At 43.9% G+C, this 26722-nt stretch overlaps 2 protein-coding genes across 2 annotated transcripts in view; one reads left to right on the top strand and one right to left on the bottom strand.

Annotated features, from left to right (window-relative positions):
* The window catches only part of clcn6 (chloride channel 6), a 53011-nt gene extending 46576 nt beyond the window's left edge, over positions 1-6435 (bottom strand). The window contains exons 1-3 of the mRNA XM_030732882.1: positions 6351-6435; positions 3426-3482; positions 3242-3307 (exon numbers count right to left, since the gene is read on the bottom strand). Coding sequence (XP_030588742.1) covers positions 3242-3307; positions 3426-3482; positions 6351-6425 — 198 coding nt within the window. The 5' untranslated portion in view covers positions 6426-6435. The remainder of the gene's footprint in view (positions 1-3241; positions 3308-3425; positions 3483-6350) is intronic.
* Positions 6436-9165: 2730 nt separating this feature from the next.
* Positions 9166-23268, top strand: mthfr (methylenetetrahydrofolate reductase (NAD(P)H)). Its single transcript, XM_030732883.1, is given in 12 exon segments — positions 9166-9591; positions 14113-14351; positions 16447-16557; positions 16632-16825; positions 17416-17666; positions 18275-18409; positions 19394-19527; positions 19530-19573; positions 20804-20986; positions 21068-21169; positions 21256-21375; positions 21761-23268. Coding segments are annotated over 12 exon segments (1977 nt in total). The 5' UTR covers positions 9166-9343; the 3' UTR covers positions 21977-23268.
* Positions 23269-26722: the final 3454 nt, after the last annotated feature.

Here is a 26722-nt window from a genome sequence, read left to right as displayed (position 1 = left end):
TGCTTCCCTTAGGCAGTATTATTAGAAAGCATTGCATACATTTTCATTGTTATGCAGATGATACTCAGCTTTACCTATCAATGAACCCAGATGACACACATCAATTAGTTAAACTGCAGGAATGTCTTAAAGACATTAAGGCCTGGATGACCTCTAATTTCCTGCTTCTAAATTCAGATCAAACTGAAGTTCTTGTACTCGGCCCCACAAATCTTAGAAACATGGTGTCTAACCAGATACTTACTCTGGATGGCATTACTTTGGCCTCCAGTAACACTGTGAGAAATCTTGGAGTCATTTTTGACCAGGATATGTCCTTCAATGCACATATTAAACAAATATGTAGGACTGATTTTTTGCATTTGTGCAATATTTCTAAAATTAGAAACATCCTTTCTCAGAGTGATGCTGAAAAGCTCATTCATGCATTTATTACTTCTAGGCTGGACTATTGTAATTCATTATTATCAGGCTGTCCTAAAAGCTCCCTGAAAAGCCTTCAGCTGATCCAAAATGCTGCAGCTAGAGTACTGACAGGGACTAGAAAGAGAGAGCAGATTTCTCCCATATTGGCTTCTCTTCATTGGCTCCCTGTTAAATCTAGAATAGAATTTAAAATCCTTCTCCTCACCTACAAGGTCTTGAATAATCAGGCCCCATCTTATCTCAAAGACCTCATAGTACCATATCACCCCAACAGAGCACTTCGCTCTCAGACTGCTGGCTTACTTGTGGTTCCTAGGATACTTAAGAGTAGAATGGGAGGCAGAGCCTTCAGCTTTCAGGCCCCTCTTCTGTGGAACCAGCTTCCAGCTTGGATTCGGGAGACAGACACCCTCTCTATTTTTAAGATTAGGCTTAAAACTTTCCTTTATGATAAAGCTTATAGTTAGGGCTGGATCAGGTGACCCTGAACCATCCCTTAGTTATGCTGCTATAGGCCTAGTCTGCTGGGGGGTTCCCATAATGCACTGTTTCTCATTCACCTTATTTACTTTGTTTATACTCCACTCTGCATTTAATCATTAATTGATATTAATCTCTGGCTCTCTTCCACAGCATGTCTTTCTCTCCCCTCAGCCCAACCGGTCGCGGCAGATGACTGCCCCTCCCTGAGCCTGGTTCTGCTGGAGGTTTCTTCCTGTTAAAAGGGAGTTTTTCCTTTCCACTGTCGCCAAGTGCTGCTCATAGGGGGTCGTTTTGACTGTTGGGTTTTCTCTGTATTATTGTAGGGTCTTTACCCACAATACAAAGCGCCTTGAGGCGACAGTTTGTTGTGATTTGGCGCTATATAAATAAAATTGAATTGAATTGAATTGAATTTGGCGGGGCACATCTCCAGGATCAAAGATCATGTATGGCAAGCTATCTCCTGGCCAACGAGACAGAAAGGCACCAAAGAAGCACTACAAGGATCATCAGTGCCTGTCACATCGACCATCGCCTGTTTACTTCTATAGTTTTCTCTTCTATTCTATACTTGCCGCAGACTGTGGCAACTGGCGTCACACCATAAACAGGGCTGCCTCCTTCTTTGAGAACATCCGTAGGGTCACCTTCAAAGGAAAACGACAAAGGAGGAAGAATCGTGCAGATGCAACACCTAACCCCAACCACACTTACTCCTGCCGCCATTGTAACCACACCTGCCGATCTCACATCGGCCTTGTCAGCCACGATCGTGCCTGTAGCTGATGTGGACAGCCACCTTCAAAAGCTCCATGCACAAAGTTAGGCCAAGATTCATTTTGTGTTCCAGCGGCTGCAATTCCACCGGTATAAAACAGGCCAAGTCCCAGATTAGCAGAAAGTATAAAAACATTCATACATTGCCTGAATAATACATGCGCATTCCCGTGACAATGCAGAGTTTGCTCTTCATTCTGTGTGGTAGTTAGGTACGACTTAACAAGCTGAACATATTACCTAGCAGAGAATTGATATTGTGCATAAAACATGCTGTAAATAAGAGAATCAGTGAAAATGTGGCTCTTTGATTTGATTTTAAACCGAAACATAACCTGCTACCAACCAGGTTATGTACTCAGCATAAGCTACCAGAGCCATATCGCCAGGTAAAAAGAAAGCCACTTTCATGATCCAGAAAACTCTACTTTAAGCTCAACATAGCCATTAATTAAGCCATTAATCTTAGCACACCCCTCAGGGCTTGCAGGTAGCTATATATAAATAGTGCCATCTGTATTTTTCCAAAAAGATTACTTTGAATGGGAGACGGTAAAATTTAAATATAATCTAAAGGTGAGGTTTTGTATTTTTATGGGCCAATTTCTGAAATTTTTTCATCAAATGTTGAGCAGAAGAATATAACAAAGCATGCTGATCATGACATCTACTTCATGACTTCTACTTTTCTGTGTCAAGTATAGGGGTGTAATGATACACAGTGGCAATAAAAAGCAATCATATCAATACCTCCTATGTGTAGTAGTACTGTCTGACAAGACTCTTCAAGTCAACCACTAATCAGTATCATAACTGCCCTGTTGCTTTAATGTTCTTGAGACTGGAAAATGCACTTTCACCCCTGACCTCCTTCCAGCAGAGCAATAATGCTGTTCTCTTCTGTGAAGGCCTTTCCTAATTCCTGGAACACTGTAATCATTGCTTTGACCACGACATGTTACAGAAACATGATGATGCTTCTGGCTGTGAACAACAAAGAAGTTTAAAACACAACAATGACCCCGTGACCTCTGCTGTAACACACAGCAGACAGCAGTGGTCACGTCTCTTTTGATTTTGGAGATCAAAAATAAAAAAGTGGTCAGATGCCATGTGACCTGGTCTTATGTGAAAACACATTTTTACCTAATTGATTAATTTTAATGTGGACGTTTGCTTAAATAAAAATGTAAACATGAGCCAGCTCAGTGGCTTCTCTAAGGATTAATACTGCAATCAACAAATCAGATATCAAAAGCCAATCGTATCAATCTCACACACTTAAATCAAGAACAAGCTTTAAATCTGAGTTTTGTGGAGCACCAAGTTTAAAACAGATGACATCCAGTCTTTATAGCTACGGCAATAAAACAGTCTCAGTATCAGCGGTCTTATCGTGTCAGATAGGACCAGTGATGTAAAACAATAAACATGCATCAGTGGCAGGTTTGCTTTTTAAGTATGTTAAAAACCTCCTGCTTGAGGTTCGATGAGCTACAGACACAACTGCGTAGCTGTCATCAGCACATGAGCAAACACATGTAACCTGTCTTACCTTGTTGTCCAGCCCCTCCAGGACCTCCACGTAAGGCTCACTGATGCAGCGGTCATAATCCAAGCTCTGTGGGTGTCAAAGCAAACACTGTGTGACTGTTTCCTGGGTCGGACATCCAGCGTGTCTCAGCTGCAGCGAGAGCAGCATGAACCCTTCAACTGAGCATGTTTCAAAGGCTTCTCACCTCATAGTCTTTCCTGGGAAGAATCTCTTCTTGGTCTGGAATTTCCCCAAGGATCGTCTGTGGAAAAAAGATTAATTAAGACTACAGACGCCAAACCATACTACAAGGAGACTGTATCACAAATTACACTTAATACTAAAAATTCAGCTGAACACATGTTTAGAAGCACACCTGAAATCTGTAGATCTGTATAAAGCAACAAGAACATATTACGCTGATCTGAACATTGTCCATCTCCAAACACTGACTCACAGAGAGAACACAGGTCCTGTTAACCATGAGTTTTCCAAGGTTTAAAATTTTGAAATAAAGTAACTTTCATTTTATGGTCATTTTCATTTTTTGTTGTTATACTGAGAAAATGTATGATTTATCGAGCGGGCGATGACAGAGGATCTGAGATCCGGAGCGTATCCCGATCAAATGTTACATGTGCGTGCGTCTTTGTTCAGCTGAGATATGACCAAAAATATCCATTAAATGCAGTTTCTCATGTTAAATTCAAATAGCCTGCAAATCCAGAACCTGGGTTGGATCCAGGTGGCGTTTAGTACCGAATATCAGATGAATCTGAGTTCAGATTGTGTGATTTTACTTAAATTTTGCCCTATGTGGGGTCGAGGGTGTAGTTGGCCGTGTTTGACTACTTTTGATTTTACTTTTATATTTCACCTGTTCACCTCGCCTTGCTTGGTATCATCGTTTTTAGCACAACCTCACACGTGACTTTACAGTAATTTTTTTTTATTTTGACAAACTGTATTTACACACTGGACAAAATCACACAAAAAACATCAAATCAGAGTGAAAAATAATTGTTGTCTGGTTGATGTGGTGAGTTTTCCACTGACAGGAAAGGGGACGTAGTGTTTTTTTGTTTGCTTGCTTGCCTGCAAGCACTTCCTGCTGATAAAGATCCCATTTCTTCCTGCACCAAACGCCATCACACGTGAGGACAATATACAGGAAAAAGCATGGCATAAATTACTGATCATAATCCTGGTTTTACTTGGTCTAAAAACCGGTCCGTAGTTTGAAGTCCGCATTCATCGAGGCTGCTACGTCATCTTAAATTCACAGTGTCATTTGGTGCGTCTGTGGACTCCAGAGGGCCAAAGACAGGGATTTGTAGTTTTCATTTCATCTGGATTTTTTTTTTTTAACCTTGACCCAATTATGGCAAAAATGTAATCAGGTGATCTTGGGGTCACTGGCCATCTTTTGTGCAAATTAGGACATAAATTGGACCGATGGGTTTGCTGCAATTTTGTTAACAAACACACAAGCCTACCAAAAACCAGGAAGTATTTTGTGGATGCAGGTATGTATCCACCTTATCAGGATGGAAGTGAGGTTGTTTTCAGATCAAGTTTGACTGTGGCAGAAAAAATGGCGACCAAATGAGATGGTCGGGACGTTTTGCCTTCAGATTTCAACCAAAATGGCCAAAAAAATCAAGGTTTGTACACCTTTCGTGGGTCCTTCCTTAGCCTGTGGCTTAAAATCAAAGAATTATTCAGTTAATACGTAATTTAAAAAAAATCCTGAGCTAAAATAACGCAACATCATTTCCTTCCCCAGCACTCCCAGCCCAGGCCTCCCCCTCAGTCCTCAGCATTTCCAAACACTGCAGCAGCCGAGGCCTTCCTCTGTCCCAGTCCCTTTGCTGTATAACAAGTTTGAACTGGACTGTCAGGGTACGAGCAAATGTTTGTGCACTCAGTCAGTGCTGAATGTACTGTTGCTGTGCATGAATACTGTCTCAGTCGCAGCACTGATGCTGATCCAGGGTTTTTTCTCTAGTCGGTCCTTCAGACTCGGGAATGTGAGATGAGCACTGATCCCAGTACTGTAAACACACCAGGAGACGCTGCCACCTCCACAGTGGCAGCACCCAGGCTTTCAGAGAACATGCAGTGAAGGAGAGACGGCGGGTTCCTCTCTGATGCAGGCAAACACTCTTACAACAACTTTCTTGGTTATTATAACCAACAGTAAACAGCACAGTTACATGTGTGCTGACTGCTGCCTCAAAGGATCTTATTACATCTAAATGTTTGCTGTAAACACAACTGTATGATTTTAGATGATCTCTGTCACTCCACGCTGCAGTTATGCCTCACCGTGATTACTGTGAAATATTTCTTTCACTGCGTTATTACAAAACATCTTTGTTTTCCAGGCATCTTCTCCAGTTCACATGGACACAGACGGAAACTCTGCACAGCACAGATTACGGTTTTACCGTTAACGGGTTGTCACTGTGTGGGGAACAAGAACCACGTGACGCGTGAACTGCTCCTTCCCACGTGAGCGCGCGCAGAGCCTGAGGCAGAAGGTCACGGAGAAGGTTGATGACCCCCGTCAGGACCATCACTGACTGCGGTTTTGGTCAAAGCAGGTAACGCAAAGAAAGCCTGGCTGTGCTGCGCTTCCTTGGCACTGGGGGACTGTGAGCGTAAAGGGCTCTGGTTGGAATACAGTGCGCTCAAACATTCAAAATGTTGGTGAATAGAATTATTAAATGCTATTTTCCGTGTATAATGCATGCAGACTTGAAGGAGGGGTTCCCACACGCCATGAAATGTCAAAATGATATGAAATGATTGGAGCTAACCTGACAAAAAAGAGAATATGGCCTAAACTGAAGAATTTTTAAATGGAGTTTCGTTCACGGGCTTTACCGTGACAAGCACAGGGACAGCCGGCGAGCTCTCCGTGACTGTAAGGAGAGCTATGATAGCCGGTCTGTCATAATGTTTTTAAAGTAATCATCAGGACAGCAGCACACAGTGAGAAGCAGGGTGGAGCGAGCAAGCCACAACACAGCACCGGGAAGAGCTCGGGAGAGCCTCAGAGGCTCCGAAACTGCTCCCAAAATCAATCGGGTAACCCCCCCGTCCTAGATATCCCGTCTTTCTTTACCAGTTCTTCTGGGGTCCGTGTGTCTCCTTCTCTGCAACAACACTGGCAACAAAAACATCTTCCATAACACGCCATCTTCGTTATTGTGTCATGCTGTCTTCAGGGGCTGTCATAAAATAGTAAAGTTTTTTTTTCATTTGGACGATTTTAAAAAATACATAAGAATAAAAATGTAGAGAAAACACTGGAACGTCTCATTGAACAGGTTTATTCTGTAGGTGCGTTTTTACATTTTAAAAGCGTGTTTATAACAGCAACATTACGCTTTTGTTCAAAAAGCGTATTTCACATATGACACGTAAACGCCTCAGAACGATTCTCGCGTGAGGACCACGCTGTGCCGTGTTGCATTTGCTGCCTGTAGGAAATGAGAAGTCACAGTTTGTTGAACCAGCCGTTCGCCTTTGCGCACTACTGTGCCGTACCGTGCTGTGCCGGACCTTAAAACCCGGTTAACACTGTCCTCGAGGGCGGCTTCTCACGTCGGTGCTCCCCTTTTTTCTAACAGATCAAATGCAATAAACGTGAAATTGAGCTTAACAGTAATTAAGAAAGGTGATCTGAATTTAATTAAATATTGGTTCAAAATATACATCTATACAAGTTTATGCTGCATTTCCATTTAGATATGCTTAAAAAAATTTTAAATACGTGTTTGTTTTTAAAGAACACATTTTGATTCATTTATTTATTAAACTTTTTTTCTGTAACAAATTCCACCGTTGCGTACATGAGGCATCAGTGTTTCAGCACTGAGACTGCGCAGTAAGTCATCTTTGAAGGCTCTTCGCTGAACTGCAGCACACTCACATTTATTAACCATTGAGCCTACAGAACGACAATGAAGACAAACAATAATATAGCATTTCTTGATATTAATGAACAATAAAAAAGTTGAAATGAAACATTTGTCTGATAAATGAGAGCCGAGAAGCAGAGAAAGTGAATCATTAATGTGAGATCCTGATAGCTGTCAGAAATGTCAACAATCCAAATATAAAGAAAACTTTGTCAAAGCCTGCTATGGTGAAAGGGAAAAATGTCTTTGACATCTTGTTTCTGTAGAAACGAAGCTATGAAAAGGTGTCATACATAAATTTAAAGGAACAATTCAGCAAAATGTATCATCAGAGATATAACATGTTGGATTTTACGGTTTATTACTGTTGCCATCCATATTTTTCTGAACATTTAAACAATGTTACTAACAACGACGTGAACTGTATCCACATAAATACAAATAATAAAAAATAATTATTCTCAAAATTATGTCAAGAATATTAAAAAGGGTTTCAACAAGGCAAATGAAAGCCTGCACTGTGCACTTGTTTTTCCTGCAATACAAACTTCTTAAAGTACTTTTAAAAAGAGCAAAGAAAACAAAATGAATATAGAAAATTGATCATTCCCTGCACAGGGTTAGCGCTCTGCTTCCTGTTAGTGAAATGCACTGACTGCATCTTTATCTGATAGTTCCTCACATGGAGAAATTTCCACTCCCGCAGGCGCATTTTTGCAAATGAATCATCAGGATAATTCGCCTGCAGCTTTCAGTCACACACTGCACTGCGCCTCTCCGGGTACCCCCTCTGTGTTTAACTGTCCTGTATGAAATACCCTTAAAATTACAAATGAATTCCTCACTGCGAATATTTCATGTGCTCTCTTGGAAAAAAGCTCGTGGGGGTGCTCCGTCGGCGCCACGAGCCAACAAGAGTCACGTGACCTGTGAAACTGGTGAGCGCGCACAGAGCCTGAAGCTGAAAGCCCGCAGACAGGGACCGGTGATACTCGCCGTTGTCATGGCCGTTTTTTCCAGCTGCGGTTTGGGGCTCTGCTGAGCCAGCTAAGCTAAAGAAAGCCTGAACTTCGTCAGTATACCCCCCCTCAGGTGAGAGCCTTTGGAGACAAAGGTTGGAGGAGAGGCTCAGAGGCAGAGATGGTTTGGCCGCGTGCAGAGGAGGGACTGTGGATATACTGGACAAAGGCTGCTGGAGATGGAGCTGCCGGGCAGGAGGAAAAGAGGAAGACATCAGAGAAGATTCATGGATGCAGTGATGGAGAGCATGCAGAAGGTTGGTGTGGCAGTGGGGGATGCTGGGATAGGGTGAGCTGGAGGCAGATGGTCCGCTGTGGCGCCCCCCAACGGAGCAGCCGAAAGAAGAAGAAGAGAAGAAGCAGCAGAACTGGGAAAGTTCAACTTAAAGGTGACAATTACATGAGAAACGAAATGATGCTGCGGAGTTCAGACGCTGAAGAGCACATGATTTCTCCAAGACTAGGAATGACCAGCAAGTACAGAAGGGGGCAGTATTGCAGTAGTAAAGCGTGTCAGCTACCACAAAACTCCAAAGAAGAGGAAGCAGCTCAGTCTACGCGAGGTGCACGCGTTGTAGTAGGTGGTGTTTGGTGGATGTAGACCTGCGTGTGAAATCCTAAGGACGCAGAGGCAAACGGACCGGGGAGGCGGTGTACCGGTCAGCCTGATTTCCCAGCGTGAATCAGTCCAACACGGTGCAGCTTTAAGCAGACTTATTTAACTCGCTGCAGGCTGAGCACGTGTGCCTGAGCGCGCGCGGCTATCTCGGGATTTAAATAGGTGACGCTCCGCTGACCGGCGCGTGCACGCGCGGGTGATATCGGACCATAAACGAGCCGCTCACGTAACCGGCGTTACACCGCCATCAGGCCACATCTGAGCCCGGGCGGCGGGGGGACAGCGGCTGCGGTAAGTCAGACAGACCTCCGCCTCCCCCCTCGGTCACAGTAGTTATATATTGTACTGTAATATTCATTTCTGACATCTGCTACCTAAAAGATCATGTAGGAGGTCTTTTTCCCCCAGCAGGGGTCCGTGTCGTGACCGGGGGGCTATCAGGTCAGCAGTGTTAGAGAAAGCTCTGCTCTCACGGATTCTCCTGCGGTCAAAATGAAGCGACACGTGTTACTGAGCAGACAACCGCATTTTCTTCTCCTCAGTGTAAGTTACCATCATGGTGAACCAGGTCCAGCGAGGGGATGCAACCTGGCAGCCGTGCAAGAGTGACTCCAGCGGGGCCAGCAACAGTGGCGGGGAGAGCTCCAAGGAGAGCTCCCGGTGTTCCACGCCGGTGCTGGACGCGTACCGATCGGACAGGCTGCGAGACAAGATGCGAAGGAGGATGGAGTCCGGAGACCGCTGGTTCTCGCTGGAGTTCTTTCCCCCACGCACAGCCAGTGGGGCTGTCAACCTAATATCAAGGTATGTGACAGTAAACGGCATTTACAAAGGAACATTTAACACGGAAAACAGGATGTTTTTAACATTGGCAAAGGCGGTGCACAGCCGCCATGTTTGTTTTAGAAGTTGTAAAACAAAAACAGAGCTGGTCCTCAGCCCAGAGGCACGGGGAGGGTTGATTCAGGAAGGGTCAAGTCAAACAGAAGGATAGTCAAGGATGACGTTCCCATACTGGATTGGTCGGGGGGGGGCAACCTCCACTGCTGGGGCTGTTTGCCAACAGGGTACCAGTGGAAACTGTGTTAGGAGGTAGCAGGAGGGAAGAAAAGGCAGGAGTGTGAGGGACTTTAAATGTAGGGGCCAGGGTTATAATAGTTTTGGATTTTACATTATCGCTTAGTTTCAGTTAGTTTTTACTTTTGTTTCTGTAATTCAGTTAGTTTTAATTAGTTTTCAGAGTGGTTTTGCTCGTTTTTATTAGTTTTTATTTTAGGTTTATTGCTTAGTTTTAGTTTAGTTAGTTTCAGTATTAGTTTTAGTATTTTCATACTTTGTCAGGTGCAAGATTCAATGCGCAAAAGTGACTATTGTGTAATAAAAACTCAAGATACCATAAAGAAATATATTCAACAACCAACAGTTCACAAGACAGCAGCACTACATGCTAAATGTGTAATAATTAGGACACATGAACATCAACAGGGAGAAACAAAGAAAAATATGAACTCCCAAACTCAATAAATTCTACAATAAACTCCCAATAAACTCCAGTGTCAGTGCAGTAGATTAACAACACCTACATGTGGTGTTTGACAAAAACAAACTCTTTGAAGGAGTCAAAGGTCAAATCCAGCTGCATCCTGATGTTCTCACCACCTGAAGCTGCTTCTGTTAGCTTGGTTAGATGCTCGCTGATTAGACTTGCAGGGTCTTTGCAGCCTCTGTACACAACCTACGGAAGTGTCCGACCTCATGTCCGCATTTATGCTTGTGTAGCTGTGTGTTAATTTACTTGTGGTCGTGTGCTGCAGTGCCAGCTGGGACTTTTTTTGGTCCTCGCTCTTTGTGTTCAGTTTTTTGGCTGCAAACATATTTGTCCCTGTTTTTCCACTTCCTTCATTTCCTCACGTCCATTCCCACAGCAGTCTCCCTCCAGGAATCTGCTGACATTTGTGAGTCCTTATATTGATGCTTTGATTATTATTCCTGATTGTTATTCTCTCACTGATAAAGTAGACGGAAACGCACAAGAACTGAACAGGTTCATCACAGCGTTGCGGCAGCGTGGACCCGCTCTGAACCGACTCTGCAGCTTTCTCGTGCACACAGCTGCCCCACGGCGCTCCCAGGTTAAACTCGGAGAGCGGAAACATGATCAATCCACAATAATTTCAGTTAGTTTTAGTTAGTTTTTTAAACTCACAATACAGTTTTAGTTAGTTATCGTTTTTTCCTTTTAATTGTAGTTTTTATTTATTTCAGTTAACGGCAATGTTTTTTCAGTTTCAGTTTTTGTTATTTCTCGTTAACTATAATAACCCTGGTAGGGGCTGTGGCTGGTAAAGGGAGAGAGCTGGCTGACATGATGAGAGAAGGAAGGTGGATGTGTGCAGGAGACCAACTGGAAGGGAAGCAAGGTCAGGAGCATCGGGGTGGATTCACACGGTGCTACCATGGTGTAGGCAGGAAGTGAAGTGGAGCAGGGGAAAGCCTGAAGGAAGAGTACGTGAAGACAGCGTCAGACCGGGTCATGAGTTTGAAGACAGAAATCGAAGGGGTGATGCTGGATGTTGTTGGGGCACAGCCCCACAGGTTGGATGTCGGAAGAGAGAGAGAGGAATTCTGAAGTAAGTTGGATGAAGTGGGAGTGAGAGGAGTCTTCCAGTGCTGATGCTTTTTGTTCCATAAACGTGTTATAAAGTGGGTGATCAGAGGTGTTCGGGATGGCTTCTGTGGTGGTAAGACAGCGGCTCTGTAAGCTTCTTTGGCTTTAGCATACGGCAGGTTCACTTCAGTTTTATTAATATAGCTTCCAATCACAACAGTCGCTTTGAGGCGCTTAAAACGTTCAAAGGTTTTATTTTCTCTGGACGTCAACTGTGTGAATCCAGTCAGTGGGAGGAGAGAGAAGCATGACTGAAGTCTGAAATTATGAAGAGTGCCTCGGGATGTTTACTCTGTGTCCTCACAACAGTTTCACGGAGAATGGTTATGTGGAATTTCGGCTGTTCCCTCGGGTGGAGTGCACACATGTGTTATGACTGGATTTTCTTGGTAAACACCAGGACAGCACATCGTCTCCCTGACAGCGACATGTGAAGGACCACGTGGTCACAAACAGCTGTCATTTTTGTCCAGGCCGGTTTCATTAGTTATTTTTTAATGATTCTATCGAACCACAATTCAAAAAACAATGTCTGATTTTCACGAGTTAATTTTCAGTAAATTTTTATTTATTATTACTTTTATTCTGTTTCAAATAATTTCAGTGAACATTGTGGGCTTCTCTTTCTTTAACTGAGGGGTACCAACAATTTTGTCCACATCTGTGTATGGTTTGGGTAGGCAGAGAAATTAAGCTGGAAAACATGTGCAGCAGGTGAGCACGATCAAGAATAGAGATGGAAATGTACCAACGAGTGAAGACAACGTGTTGAAGATGGAAGGAGTACTTTGAGGAGCTGATGGATGTCGACATTGAGAGAGAGAGGAGGACAGGTGGAGGACAGTTAGCGAATCAGATGGGGGTGCATCAGGGATCTGCTCTGAGCCCCTTCCTGTTTGCAGTGGTGATGGACAGGCTGACAGAGGAGGCCAGGCAGGAGTCTCCATGGACTGTGATGTTTGCAGATGACATTGTGAGAGTAGGGAACAGGTAGAAGAGCCTGGAGAGGTGGAGGCATGCTCAGGAGAGAAGAGGAATGAAAGTCAGTAGAAGCAAAACAGAGACAAGTGTAACAGTGAAGATGCAAGGAGCAGAGGTGGAGAATGTAGATGAGTTAAATACCTGGAGTCTGAAGAAGATGTTCAGATCTTCATCAGAGTGACCAGGATGGACAGGATTAAAAACAAGTCCATCAGAGGGACGGCTCAGGTCGAGCAGTTTGGAGACAAAGTCAGAGAGGCTGAGGTGGTTTGGACATGTGCAGAGGAGGGACAGTGGACACACTGGACAAAGGATGATGAAGATGGAGCTGCAGGCAGGAGGAGAAGAGGAAGACCTCAGAGAAGCTTCATGGATGCAGTGAAGGAGGACGTGGAGGCAAATATTCCACGTCCTCTCACAGTCCAGCTACCGGACGACTGGCTCCAAGACTTTTCCTCGTGGCAAAACATTTGAACAAGTGTGTTGTTGGTTATTTCTTTAATTTGGGCACATACTCAGCTACAAGCTCAAACACTGGGTCCATATCAGCTCACCAAACACTCCCAGCCTGATCATAGGTGAGTTCCCTTAAAAAAAAAAAAAATCAAAAATTACTTTTCTTGAAACTGCCAAATTTTAACTTTGTACTGTTATAAAAATATTGTGATGGAAGTCACAACCATATTTGGAGGTCTGTAGAAAGAACAGTTTCAAAGATGGGGTTGAAATCTGTAACACATCTATGAGGTTCACACTGTATCATGAAACTACTCACATCAGATGAATGCTCACAAACAGCTTGGGAAAAAGGGGGGGGGGGGGGGGGGGGGGGGTCACTGCGATATTCCAAACAAACGACATCATGTAACAATTTCAGTTTGACTTTACTACAAAGATTTGGTGTCTGCTAATAACATATCCAAAAGCTTATGACAGCGTTCTGCCTCAGTTTCCCAGAAGCATTTAAAAATATAGATACATTTGTTCCCAGGCAGCATCCACGGCCTCGCATTGCAAATTCTAAGACTCGACAAATTGACAGATTTTGTGATGAGGACATTTTGAGCCTTTTCCAACTTCATCATAAAAAATATATTTTCTTGATGAGCACAATAACAGAAGGCTAAAATTTGGCGGCTTTTCTATTAAGAGGTATATCATCACCCTGGATTTTTTTTCAGGCAAATCAGAGATAGGCTGGAATCATTTTCCATGGAATGACTCCGGTCTAAGCTGAGATGCAGACACACACAGAGGGTTTCACTGGCCGGAGCGAATCCTCCAGAAGCACAAACCCAGCAGGCCGTCTGCCAGGAAACAGCCCACCAAATACGTATGAATTTAAATAAATTCATACTGTGACTACAGACGTATGAATGTCTGTAGTCACAGTATGAATTTTCCACAACAGGCGCTCTCAAATGTTTCACAATAAAAGTCTTATGAAGCATAAAACTTCACACACCGTAATGTTACCTGCCAACTTAAAACACCTGACCATCTGGGAAAAACCGCCCCCACTTGGCTCTGTCAGTCCTCAGGTCCAGATTGGATTCATTAGCAGTGAAACGGTCGTTAAGTGTGTGCCCACCTTTACTACAACCGAATGTGTTCAGAACAGGAGGTTATTAGACCTCACTGGCCCCTCCCCCTCTGAGTGTCTCATTCTTCAACAGATTTGACCGCATGGGTTCAGGTGGGCCCCTGTTCATCGACATCACCTGGCATCCAGCGGGGGACCCAGGTTCAGACAAGGAAACCTCGTCCATGATGATTGCTAGCACAGCTGTCAACTATTGTGGCTTGGAGAGCATCCTCCACCTGACCTGCTGCAACCTAAGCAAAGAGAAGATTACTGGCTACCTGGCCAAAGCAAAGCACCTGGGCCTCAAGAACATCATGGCACTAAGAGGAGGTAGGACAGGTGACACTTCCCCAGCAGGTCTGCTTTTTATCATTTCCATACACAGCACGGTCAGAAACACTGGTCTTTTTGGTAACATAAATGTTAACTGAGTCATATGTAGAAATATTTTCATGTGTCGCTGTGGTTTGAAATACTGAATATCCCAGGATGTACCACAATAAACACATCATGAGCAGCTAATTTAACAATACTTGCCTGAGACATCCTGCTGCAGGCTGTTCATTCAAATGTTCCACATCAGTTTCAGCTTCTGAGAAGAGAATTTGAAACAAGAACAACAAGTCGTGTTTCTCAGCAGGTTTATACACTCGAAGTCGCACAAATCGGATTTTCACTCTAGTCGGATGGCCTCTGCAGGTCTCGATTTTTCCTAACGTTAATTCCAATAAAATCATCTGTATGTTGGATCATTCAAGTCAGATTTTCGCCTACCTCGGATGAAGAGTCTGGTCCCATTGTAATGCATTTCCAATTAAATGTGATCGCATAAGTCAGATGAGTTTAGCGCTAAAGCCCTCCTCGGCTCCTGTCACGCCCACTTCCAATATCTACCCAATCGGTTCGTTCATGTGCAGCTACGCACACTGACAACACCTGGAGATCGATTGAGTGTCTACACCAGGGTGGGCAAGCTTTTTGGTTCTGGGGCCACATTGACTTTTTGAAATTTGACTGACGGGCCGCATACATATCAAACATAAAAAAGGCACAACTGCGTTAATACTTAGATTTACTTTTAGTGGGAACAGTGACGTTTTTGCCAGGGCATCGAAGTCTGGTGTTGGTTTTGTTGTAGCAATTCTCAGAAACCTCGAGATCAGTCATAATTGTGATTTGATTTGATTTGGGCAATTCTGTACCAATCTTCGAGGGGCCAGGTGTGGCCCAGGTGTGGCCCACGGGCCGTAGTTTGCCCACCCCTGGTCTATACAGTCATGTGAGGTCTGGATTGGCTGCACTGGGCGAATCGGTCCATTTCACTAGAGACGATCATGGCAAGTGTAACCTACAAACTCGCACTTACGAGCAAAAATACGAGATTATAAAATCTGCTGAAGCAAATCCAGAGGTGAAGCAGAAAGACTTGCTGCGATATTAGACCCCAAACTGTCTGATATTTGGAAGAAATCTGAAGAATCTGATTTTTTACAAGTCAGATAAAATTCCACAGGCCGTGTGAATCCGACTCAGGCGATGTTTACTGTAGTCTGCTTTTGGAGCTTTCACAGTGGCAGGCGAGTGGAGGGAGGGAATGCATGGTGTCTGGTTTCTGATCCAGCTTCATCTTACAAAGTCCTTATAATCATCAGCTAAAGGTGTAACTGCCCAACAAACCAATGTCTGAGTAGCCCAGTACATGTTCCTGTTACTAGAGCCTGATCACATGTATTTTTTTAGTTTAGAAGAAATGACCATTTCTCACCTCACGTTGGTCTTAATGCTGCTCACACTGCCTGCATCACTTGCATTTAATGGATTGAGTATAAGATAAAATATACTTTGTGTGACATTAAGCTTCACAGTGTAGAGTGAACTGCCTGCTGAGCATGTGCAATGCTTTGTGAAAGTACAGGTTGAAATAAACTGTTAATGTGACAGTATTTAGTACTCTACTGTCTGCAGTGGGAGGGCTGATATACTGTTTGTAATTTTGTAACGTCAGCTTCAGTGAGCCTTGGTTATGCCTCAAAGACATACAGGCTGGATTATTGTAGGGATTTTAACCTTAAACTATAAAGTGCCTTATTTGGCGCCATATAAATAAAATAAAATTCAACCATTCAAAAGCACTAGACTGCCGCGTTAGCAGGCATGCTACAGTGGAGAGCGTGACATCGTCTGAATCAGCTGATGGTCGAATGTCAGCGGCCACAACAGTTCAGTATCTGCCACAGAAGCGTTGCTTCACTGGAACAGGATCGCTCCACGTTTAGTTCAGGAATGTCAAAGTAACAAAAATGAAACTCGTGGAATTCCCTCTGTCAGCTCGTCCATTTTGTTCTCCAGGGATCTGACGTTCCCCATCCAGCTGTGCACCTCTTTAAACACAGCTGTCACCTGTGTGTGTCTGATGTCTTCACAGACCCAGTGGGAGAAACCTGGGAGGAAGAGGAGGAAGGTTTCAGCTATGCCATTGACCTTGTTAAACACATCCGATCAGAGTTTGACGACTACTTTGACATCTGCGTTGCTGGTATGTTCTCACCATCAAAATCCAGAGAGGAAGGTTTAAGTGGACGTCACACATTTGAATTGGTGTGTATCCAGGCTACCCCACAGGCCATCCTGAAGCAGAGAGCTATGAAGATGATCTCAGGCACCTAAAGGAGAAGGTGGATGCTGGAGCAGACTTTGTCATCACCCAGCTGTTTTTCAGGCCGGACACGTTCCTCAAGTTCCTGGATGATTGCAGAGCGATCGGCATCACGTGTCCTATCTTACCAGGAATCTTCCCCATTCAGGTAACTCGGTGCTTCTTCTGGGAACAGGAATACTGTTGTCTTTATCATTGAAGCAGTTTCTCCCAGTCCTCCATATTAAAGAGTTTTCCTGTTCAGGCTTCCTTTGACTGTGTTTTACTCCTTCCTCTGAATCAGGGAGAAATCAAAGTGTAGCTGATTGCACTGCATGTGCAGTAACACCAAAGAGGGTTAAATGTGTTTCATACCCCACATTTCTCTCTTGTTGGCATTATTTTTATAGCTTCAACTAAAGAAATGGGGACAAATGTGTTTTTGTGCTGCTTGTAACAAAGGATGTGATTTAAATTTGGTTCTTTGCTGTTTGTGTAGACAACACTGGTTCATCTGTGAGTTGGTTTATGCTTGAATGATTCATAGGTCAGTGTGAAGCAGCTTAACAGATTTTATTGTGGAAGGTCCAGAGTAGAAGAGAGAGAGAGCTTGGTAGACTTAATAAAACTGTAAGAATAAAGAAAATAAATCTTCGGTCTCACACGGTGACAACAAGGTGATCAGACCATGGACAAGATCACATGACCCTAATGTGTACTGTTCACAGGAGTGGGCTTTTACGTGTTCATATCATCTAGGGTTACCAGTCTCTGCGCCAGCTTGTCAAGCTATCCAAGCTTGAGGTACCGGAGGAGATCACCCAAGTCATCGAACCCATCAAAGACAACGATGCTGCTATCCGTAATTATGGGATACAGCAGGCGGTGGAGATGTGTCGCGTGCTGCTGGACAGCGGCAAGGTGCCAGGCCTCCACTTCTACACCCTGAACCGTGAGGTTGCAACCATGGAGGTGCTTCGACAGCTGGGCCTGTGGATAGAAGACCCCAGGTTAGTCAAACAATGCTTGGAGCAAACATGAGTTGTAGTGAGGTTTAATGAAGAAAACACAGTTTGATCATTTCCCCCTCAAACAACCACGGGCCTCATTTCTAATGCTTGTGTGGAAACGTTCTTACCCTGCGCTCACACTCACCACCAGAGGAGGCGTAAGAATGACAAGAAAATGAATAAAACCAACCTCAGTGTCTAAGACTGAGCACGGTGGAGACGGCATTAAGCTAGCTTAGTGTTAACAGGCACGTGCTGTTCAGATGTGTCACTGCTTCATAAAGAGACAGGGAGTAGTAGACATGGAGGGAGGACCTGAGTGTGAACGGAAAACCGGGAAACAAGCTCGCTCTGTTCAGAGCTGCAGAGTCAAACACTAGCATTACTGATAGCAGACCTGGAACCACTGATGAACCAATGGGAATTTCTGAGTTCCCAGTTGGAATTTTCAACTGGAACGCCCCCCCCTCAAGTCAGCCTTCATTGTCAGTAAATACAGTGTGTATCATCAGACTTGAATATTGTGTGTGAATTAAGTGTTTGCTTTCTTTGAGCGGTGAATTTTGAAGCCTCTGACATTTTGATGAAGAAGAGCTTGTCTCTGTCAGGCGGCCTCTTCCCTGGGCAGTGAGTGCCCATCCCAAACGGAAGGTGGAAGACGTTCGACCCATCTTCTGGGCTTCCAGGCCCAAGAGCTACATCTACAGAACCCAGGACTGGGACGAGTTCCCCAATGGCAGATGGTAGGCTTTCCATGTCGGTGTCCTTATTGATGCATTAAATTAGGGCTGATGAATGTAAGGGGTGCACTGTGATGGACATTAATGGGTGAGTGAGCTACGTTGAGCTTAAAGTCAGTTTCTTCATAGCTGGCTGGATGGTAACTTATGCTGAACATGCAGCCTGATCTGAAGCATGTTCACAGTTTCAGGTTCAAAATTGTACATGCATTTTGCACTGATGGAAGAATCACGTGGACTTTTGTTTGAGAGTCTTGCTGTTGTCTTCAGGGGAGATTCCTCATCTCCAGCTTTTGGCTTAATTAAATGGTGACTTGAGTTAAGTGACGGCTACCAAATTTTCAAATATGGGATGAAGTGTTCTGTAGCTGTAGATGCTCTGCTGCAGACTGAGGGTGAGGAGTCGCTTTGGTTTGTGGTCAGATCAAAGTGAAATTAGTTTTGATTGAATAAGTGATCAGCTTTCTCCAGTAACAGTCCACCTGTACAGCTCATCCTCATTGGGTGAGTGAGGGTAGTGCTCAGCATAAGTTACCATGGTGGCCCTTTGGTTCAGGTTCAGTATTGCTCACTAACCCATTAGTACAGCCCTCAGGAGGCCCTGCTGCTTTCTTTATGTATTTCAAAATCATCATCATCACGTTTGTCAGACGGTGCCTCCTTTAAATTAATGCAGATGTCTGTGGTAAGCAGTTTAGTTCTTTCAGATAGAAGTTTATCATCTATATAAACTTGTTTTTTCTGAACAAAGCCCATCTTTGCTGATGTAAGCAGAGCCTGACCCACCCTTACAAAGCACACTTTAGAGAAGCTGCTGCTAACAGTCATGACTTTAATAGCAGCTTTAAAAAGGATGCCTCCACAATCATCATTTTATCTTTACTGCATCTCTGAGTAATCCAGCCATTAAAGTAAATACACACACTGCAAGTGGAGTTAAATCATTAACAGTTTTTGCTCAGCTGTGAGTCTTGCTGTTGTCCTCAGGGGAAATTCCTCATCTCCAGCTTTTGGGGAGTTAAATGACTACTACCTGTTCTACTTGAAGAGCAAATCATCCAAAGATGCACTGCTGCAGATGTGGGGGGAGGAGCTGCAGAACGAAGAGAGCGTCTTTGAGGTCTTACTTGCTACATCACAGCTCAGCTGAATCGCTGTGGACACAAGGTATCCAGGACGGAGCCCAGATGGGAGCTTGGTGACTCAGAGCATTCCTAGCTTGTTTGGTCTCCTGTGAGTTTGTAGCTCATGGGGTGGAACGGTTCACAGAATCCACGGTTCGGTTTGTATCGCAGTTTTTTGGTTTGGTATATCTTGGTTCTCCTATTTTGTCAACACTGCAGAGGTGCCAAACATCAGCAGCAGATAATCCACCATTTACAGTGTTTAAACTATGAATTATTCTCCAGGACATGTCATGTAGTCATGCAACAACTGAAAGAATGAGGCGGCGTGGCATTAGGCTCATCACTGTGATGGTCGTAGGTTGAGGCGAGGTGAGGGTTAAAGTGGAGACGTGACCGATTTCATTTATTTACCCAAAAAGGTGCTGAGTTCCTGAAGTTCTTCTAAGTACCTAAATATTTATTTACTGTCAAATCTCATGTAAAAATACATTTTCCTGATGCTAAAATACAATATTAGTGCCATCTCTAAGAGCTTTTATGCATGTTCAGAACCTAAAGACTGAAATTTAAATTCTATATAATCAGATTTAACTTTAATGTGTTCTTATTAAATGACTCGTTATGATTAAATAAAAGAGGCGCTCAAAGCTGTGACCCCTACATTTGTGCAAACTTTAACTTTTATATTTTTATGACCTCATCGTAAGTGAAGGCCATCAACATAAAGTGAAGACTGAGACCAGCTCTGGACTCTTTAAAACACACACACAAATCCACTGTTCAGTTCTTAATGGGAAGATTACTTTAACACTAGTGCAGTATTTGAAATGCAATCAAAGAAATATGCCCATTTATTATCAAAAGTTAAAGTATTTTAATCATATGCTGAAGTCCTGCGTCCTCTACCACAGCATAAGGTTGCATATCTTTAGCTCTGTGCTGTGGTTTTGGCTTTGACCCCGTCTGTTCACTGAGAGGCTGTTTACGAGGATGAACCGAACAACCAACACGTCCGAACTGAGACGGGGGCACCGAACGTGACGACTTTTTCATGAACCGTTCCATCCCTAGTAACAGTAACTTTGTTTTCTTCACGTCTATAAAGTCATCTTCAGGCCTCACTGGTTTAAGTCAGTCCATGTTGTATAATTACAGTGGAAAATCACTGCATCCATGTTGTATAACAACTGCTTGATTCTATATTATCCCATGACTTCATCTAAAGTCTTCTGTATGTGGCATCAGTGACAGCAGGCTCCATGTTTTCCAGGTGATGTGTTTGCCGTGGAATGACGAGCCTCTGGCTCCAGAGACCAACCTGCTGAAGGATGAGCTAGAGAAGGTGAACAGGCGAGGAGTCCTCACCATCAACTCTCAGCCCAACATCAATGGCAAACCCTCCACAGACCCTGTTGTAGGCTGGGGACCTCCAGGGGGCTACGTCTTCCAGAAGGTACAAACACTTAGTCTTTTCTGTGTCGGGGGGGGGGTTTACTCTGGAGTCTCCTGTTTTTGATCGTCTCTCATCCATCAGGCCTATCTGGAGTTTTTCACGTCCAGTGAAAATGTGACTGCTCTCCTTAAAGTGCTGAAGAAGTACGAGCCCCGTGTAAATTATCACATTGTTAATGTGCAGGTAAGTTTGTTCAGACGCCTCTGTCATTCCACGGCCGTGTGAGAGTATAGATCATTAATTTGTCGTGATCGATATTCTGCCTGCAGGGCCGTAACCTGACCAACGCCCCTGAAATGCAGCCGACTGCTGTGACGTGGGGGATCTTCCCTGGCAGGGAGATCGTTCAGCCCACAGTGGTGGACCCAGTCAGTTTCATGTACTGGAAGGTAAGAGACTGTCCTGTTTTAAACAGCAAAACCCCCCAGGCTGAAAGAGGTAATAAAGCAGTGTAGTGACAGCTCTGTCACAGCAGAGTTTAGTCGTGGTGGTGGGGTCAGCCTTAAACTTGTGAACGTGATGTCTCGAATGATGCGACCCAGGATTCTCACATTGATGCACTCAGTTCTTACCATAATAGGAACCTTTGAGTCGATGTGGTGACTCACTGAGGCTCAGATGTGCTCCATTAATGATGTGTTCAGGAACTTGTGTTTCAGGGGGATTTTTGGCACCTGCAGATTGTACTGCAGGAGGCTGACAGCATTTTTAAGTGCAGTGTCATGAAAAGCCCGTCTTCATGTCCTGACCCGGTCTGTCCTCATATCTTCTCAGGACGAGGCTTTTGCCTTGTGGATTGAGCAGTGGGGCAAACTCTATGAAGACGAGTCTCCTTCTCGGATGATAATCAAGTACATCCACGATAACTACTTCCTGGTCAATTTGGTGGACAATGACTTCCCCCTGGAGAGCTGCCTGTGGCAGGTCATCGATGACATGTTTGAGCTGCTCGACTCGCCTCCGGAGCCTCACGGCGAAGAAACCGTCTGAGTAAAATCAGTGTTTGTTGTTTCAGAAAAGAGAAGAACACTATGGAACAGCTGATAGGACTTTATTAGGAAAACAGAGTGTAAGCTTTATTTTTATTGACGTTCTCAAACCTTGGAGTGAATAGGAACCTGATAAATGAAATTGTGCTGTCTCGATCAGGATGCAGAGGAACGTATCAAAGTACTTCAGCATGTTTCTTTCCTCCACATGAGGCTCATGAACCACACTTTAGCTTCTGCATATGTGGAGCTGATCTTAGCTTGTTAATAAGGAAACTTGTGCTAAGCATCAGCAAATGACAACCTCACAAATGAAATTGTAAATATGTCGCATAGTTTAGTTTCAAAAGGCCCACGAGGGAGAATTTAATCATGCTAATTAGTATTACTGACGTTATCATAGGTGACGGCCTAGGATGGTGATGTATTTAACATATTACATGTGAGATGTTACGAATGTCACTATGAATCTGATCTCATGATGGCACAAACCGCCTGCTGCCTCATGTTCGTGATGAATGCACCTGCCCGAATCCTTCACTGCTCCTGTGTGATGTGTAGACGGGCGCAGACACAGGGTTTTCCACACAGTAATTCAGCCTGTATCACAGATTCATGTACCATCAGATATCACAGTTAGGTAGTAACATTATGACATTTGGTTTATACAAGGAACATGTTAACCCACCACACTAGCATTAGGTACAAGTTTAACATTTTCATATTTAAAAGTGTTGTAAGGGTAATTTAATTTGATCACCTGTAAATACTAAAGACACTATGCAATACTACATTACAGAATCTAAGACTCAGAAGTGTCCTCCTCAGAGACTCACTGCTCTGTGCAGTGTTGCTCTTGCTCCACACAAACTGCATCCACTGAGGTCTGCTGTGGGTGGTGGTGTCAGGTGGATGTGCTGGCTGCTCAGGTCTGCTCTTTGAAGTACATTTTTGCCCCTTAGTTACGCTGAAATCAGCCCAGGCTGCTGGGGGGTCTGTTTCTACTTCATTCACCTCCTTTTCGCTCTGTTTATACTCCACTCTGCATTTAATCATTAATTATTATTAATCTCTGGCTCTCTTCTATAGTGTGTCTTCTGTCCTGTCTCCCTCCCCTCCCTGAGCCTGGCTCTGCTGGAGGGTTCTGTCTGTCACCAAGTGCTGCTCATAGGGGGTCATTTTGACTGTTGGGTTTCTCTGTAATTGTTGTAGGGGCTTTACAAATGTAAAGCGCCCTGAGGTGACTGTTTGCTGTGATTTGGTGCTACATAAATAAAACTGAATTGAACTGAAGTTGGTGTATTGATGGTAACTGTAGTTAAAAATGGAATTAATTTTCTGTTCATAATACACCTAATATTGTAATTGTTCTGTGATATGTTATACAGTTACAGAGTCCACCTGCTTCAGGGATCCTCACATCCAGGCCTCGAGGTCCGGTGTCCTGCAGGTTTTAGATGTGTCTCTGCTTCAACATACCTGAGTCAAATATCAAAGTCATTAGCAGGACTCTGGAGAACCTGACTGCATACTGAGGAGGTAATTCAGTCATTTGATTCAGGCGTGTTGGATCAGGGACACATCTAAAAGCTGCAGGACACTGGACCACGAGGCCTAGAGTTGCCCACCCCTGCTTACACTCTCTTCCTCCCCACAGTTTGAGTGTAGGGGTGTACATTCACTGGGTGATCAGGACCTACTAACACTCCAAGTCCAGTTTGGAGTCTGTCATATGATGAAAACAGATGATATCCTATATTATATATAGCCTATATACTAATGATAGTAACACATGCATCTGTGACACCTGTAATCAGCTGTTGGGCTCAGATTGCTGTTTCTCCTGAGCTGTGAGCGCCCTCCAGTGTCCATTCTGCTGTATGTTAAGCTGTGGTTCCTCCACCCCTCCTGTTCCATGTTACCACGCTGTGTAGCAGTTTAAGGATCATCTTTATTCTTGGCCAAGATGATCAAAGGTGTAATCCAGTTAATAATTATACAGAGGAAACCACATAAAAACAGCAGAAGCAGCATCATCTACAGTTAAATGTTATTCTATCATGGACCTAGTTACATAGCTGACACGATCCAGTTTAAGTCCAGCTGCTGGTCATCTCTCCCCTGTGTGGCAGGCAGGACTCAGAAACAGAAGACAGACTAACAGCAGCTTTATTCCTGGAGTCTGCTCCAAAATGAGAAACAAGGAATACAAATTAAAGACACGTTACACAACATGCAGGAGAATGGGACAAGGCACAAAGGAAAACAATAAATACACTTGAGGATAACGAGGGGATGGGAAACCGGGGGCACACAGCTGGGAATAACTAAAATGATCATTAAGGGAAGTTAACACACCTACCACCAAAATAAAGAGAGGAAGGGAGCAACAGAAAACCCCAAAACTGTGGATCAGAGATCCAGAGACTGACACTGCTGCAGGCTGGATGTTTGAGCATCTCCAGCATGTAGCAGCACCTTATTTAAACCACAGTAACCTTCACAGGCATCACCTCAAATGTCTGGGACATTTTGTTGTGTTGATGTCCTCAGTGTGGGTCTTACGGTAGGAAAGTGTTTTACAGTGGTTTTCATTCGTTCACTCCTGGTCCACCGATTGAAGGTTTCCTACATTGTTGGGCTGCTAAGACGCAGAGCTGCAGACTTTCTGGCTGCCAACCCTGTGACAGGAATCTTGTAGTTCAGCTGAGTGGCTGTGGAGTGATGCAGGCCTTTGAGTGGTGGTTGTGTTAACTGAGTGAACAGTTAAAGGATGAGTCCAGGGACTTTACCTCTTGAATCACTGATTTCACCAAGTGTCACCTGTGTGAGCAGGCCCATAACCAAGCTGCAGGTCCCATCATGTGACTGCTGTCCTCTGTGTTTGGCCCCCCAGGGGATATATTGATACTGTACAATGTAAATATTGCATGACTCCTGTAAATGATGCAAACATGATTGGCAGAAACTCTGAAATATTTGATAAAATCAAATTTGTAAAAATCCAGAAAACAGAACCAGGCTCAGGGGCTTTAAAGGTCAGGAGCACCTGAAATGGATAATTATGCAAGCTTTCATAAATGAGACCTTATTAAAGATGTGACAGGCCCAGTGATGTGATCTTTATCCAGTAATGCACTTGTATAAGTGGAGATTGTGTTCATGGCCAACAGTCACACAACTAAAATCTGAGTGTATGAAGCTGTTATCAGGTTGTTCTGTTAAAAATTGTGACTTATTAATTTCACAGTTTCACAGATGACTTAATGGCAGGTGCTTCATGGATTTGACACCATAGGACTGTGAATGTGTGTGTGTGTGTGTGGGGGGGGGGGGGGGGGGGGGGGGGGGGGTGGGGCTGGCTGGGGGGGGGGGGACTTCTTTTTTTGGGGTTTTTTTGTTTATTTTTTTTTTCTTTCTTTTTTTTTTTTTTGTTTTTTTTTTTTTTTTGTTGTTTTTTTTTTTGTTTTTTTTTTGTTTTGTTGTGTTTGTTGGTGGGGGTTGGGGGGGGGGTGCTGCTGGTGAGTGCTGTGGTGAAAACAGCACTGACACCAAACTGATTCTCTAAGATTTCCTTTGCAAACAGATCAAACAGTGAACCCTCCTTCACCCATGCGTGGATACAGTAAATGTAAGTGGATTAGTTCTTAATAGCGCTTTTCTACTTAGATATGAGCACTCAAAGCGCTTACACAGCTGGAGCAGTTTGGCTGCTCCAGCTGTGGGAGTTATTTTCCCACCATCATAACCATAAACACGACTGGGTGGTTTTCTCACCTTCCCACGAGGTGGTGACAGTGAGCATAAGGTGTTGATTAGTGAATAATGAAATTAGAGGAAGTATGGTTTATGGCTGATCAAAACAAACTTTATTATGATGTTGTACCAAAGACATCTTTCTGTTCGCATTTTACTGAGTTCTGCTTTGAGAATAAAAATGATATGGTGCTTCTAGGGAGAGATGAGAGCAATAATCTTTTAGCAGAAACTGATAAATAACTGATAACTAATAAACAGCTTTTGGAAGTACGGCTATAAATACTGTGTTGCTTAGGTATGCTGAGGGTATTAAAACTTAACTGTTACAATTCATTATGATTTACTCATATAACAACCTGTGATGCTGCCTTGCTGTTCATAATTGGCTTCTACGATGTTTGACTGTATGAAGCTTCTCTGAGTAAAGGTTTGTTCATCCTTTCAGCCGAAGTTTGGTTAAATAAGATGAAACTATCACAACAACAGTCGCCTCAGCGCGCTGAAACAAGCACATCAGGAGAAAGTTCTGGCTGTCGTGTAGCTTTACAAAAACACCGTGACTCTTAATCCGTAATGATGATGAAAGAGGTTTCGCTCAATCCTTTTGGTTAGCCATCAGGGAATACTGTTCCCATGAAAGGGTCTGCAGCAGTGCTGAGGTAGTGGTACGTGTCAAAGTAACATCCACATGGATGGCAGGACCCAAGGCTTCCCAGCAGACCCCAAAGTATCACAGTGCCTCTGGTGGCTTGTGTTCTTCCCACAGTGCATCCTGGTGCCAGGTGTTCCCCAGGTAAGTGACGCACACACACCCGACTATCCACGTGATGTAAAAGAAACCCAATTCGTCAGACCACCTTCTTCCAATGCTCCGTGGTGCAGTTCTGGGGCTCATGAACCCTGACTGCTCTGTGGCCATGCAGCCTCATACACAAAAACTGATGCTCGCTGTATTCTGACACCTTTCTATCAGAACCAGCATAACTTT

This window comes from Archocentrus centrarchus, chromosome 7 (genome assembly GCF_007364275.1).
Source record: "Archocentrus centrarchus isolate MPI-CPG fArcCen1 chromosome 7, fArcCen1, whole genome shotgun sequence".
In the NCBI taxonomy this organism is placed as follows: domain Eukaryota; kingdom Metazoa; phylum Chordata; class Actinopteri; order Cichliformes; family Cichlidae; genus Archocentrus; species Archocentrus centrarchus.
The sequence above is the reverse complement of the archived record's forward strand: the minus strand, read 5'-3'. Positions and strand labels throughout refer to the sequence as shown.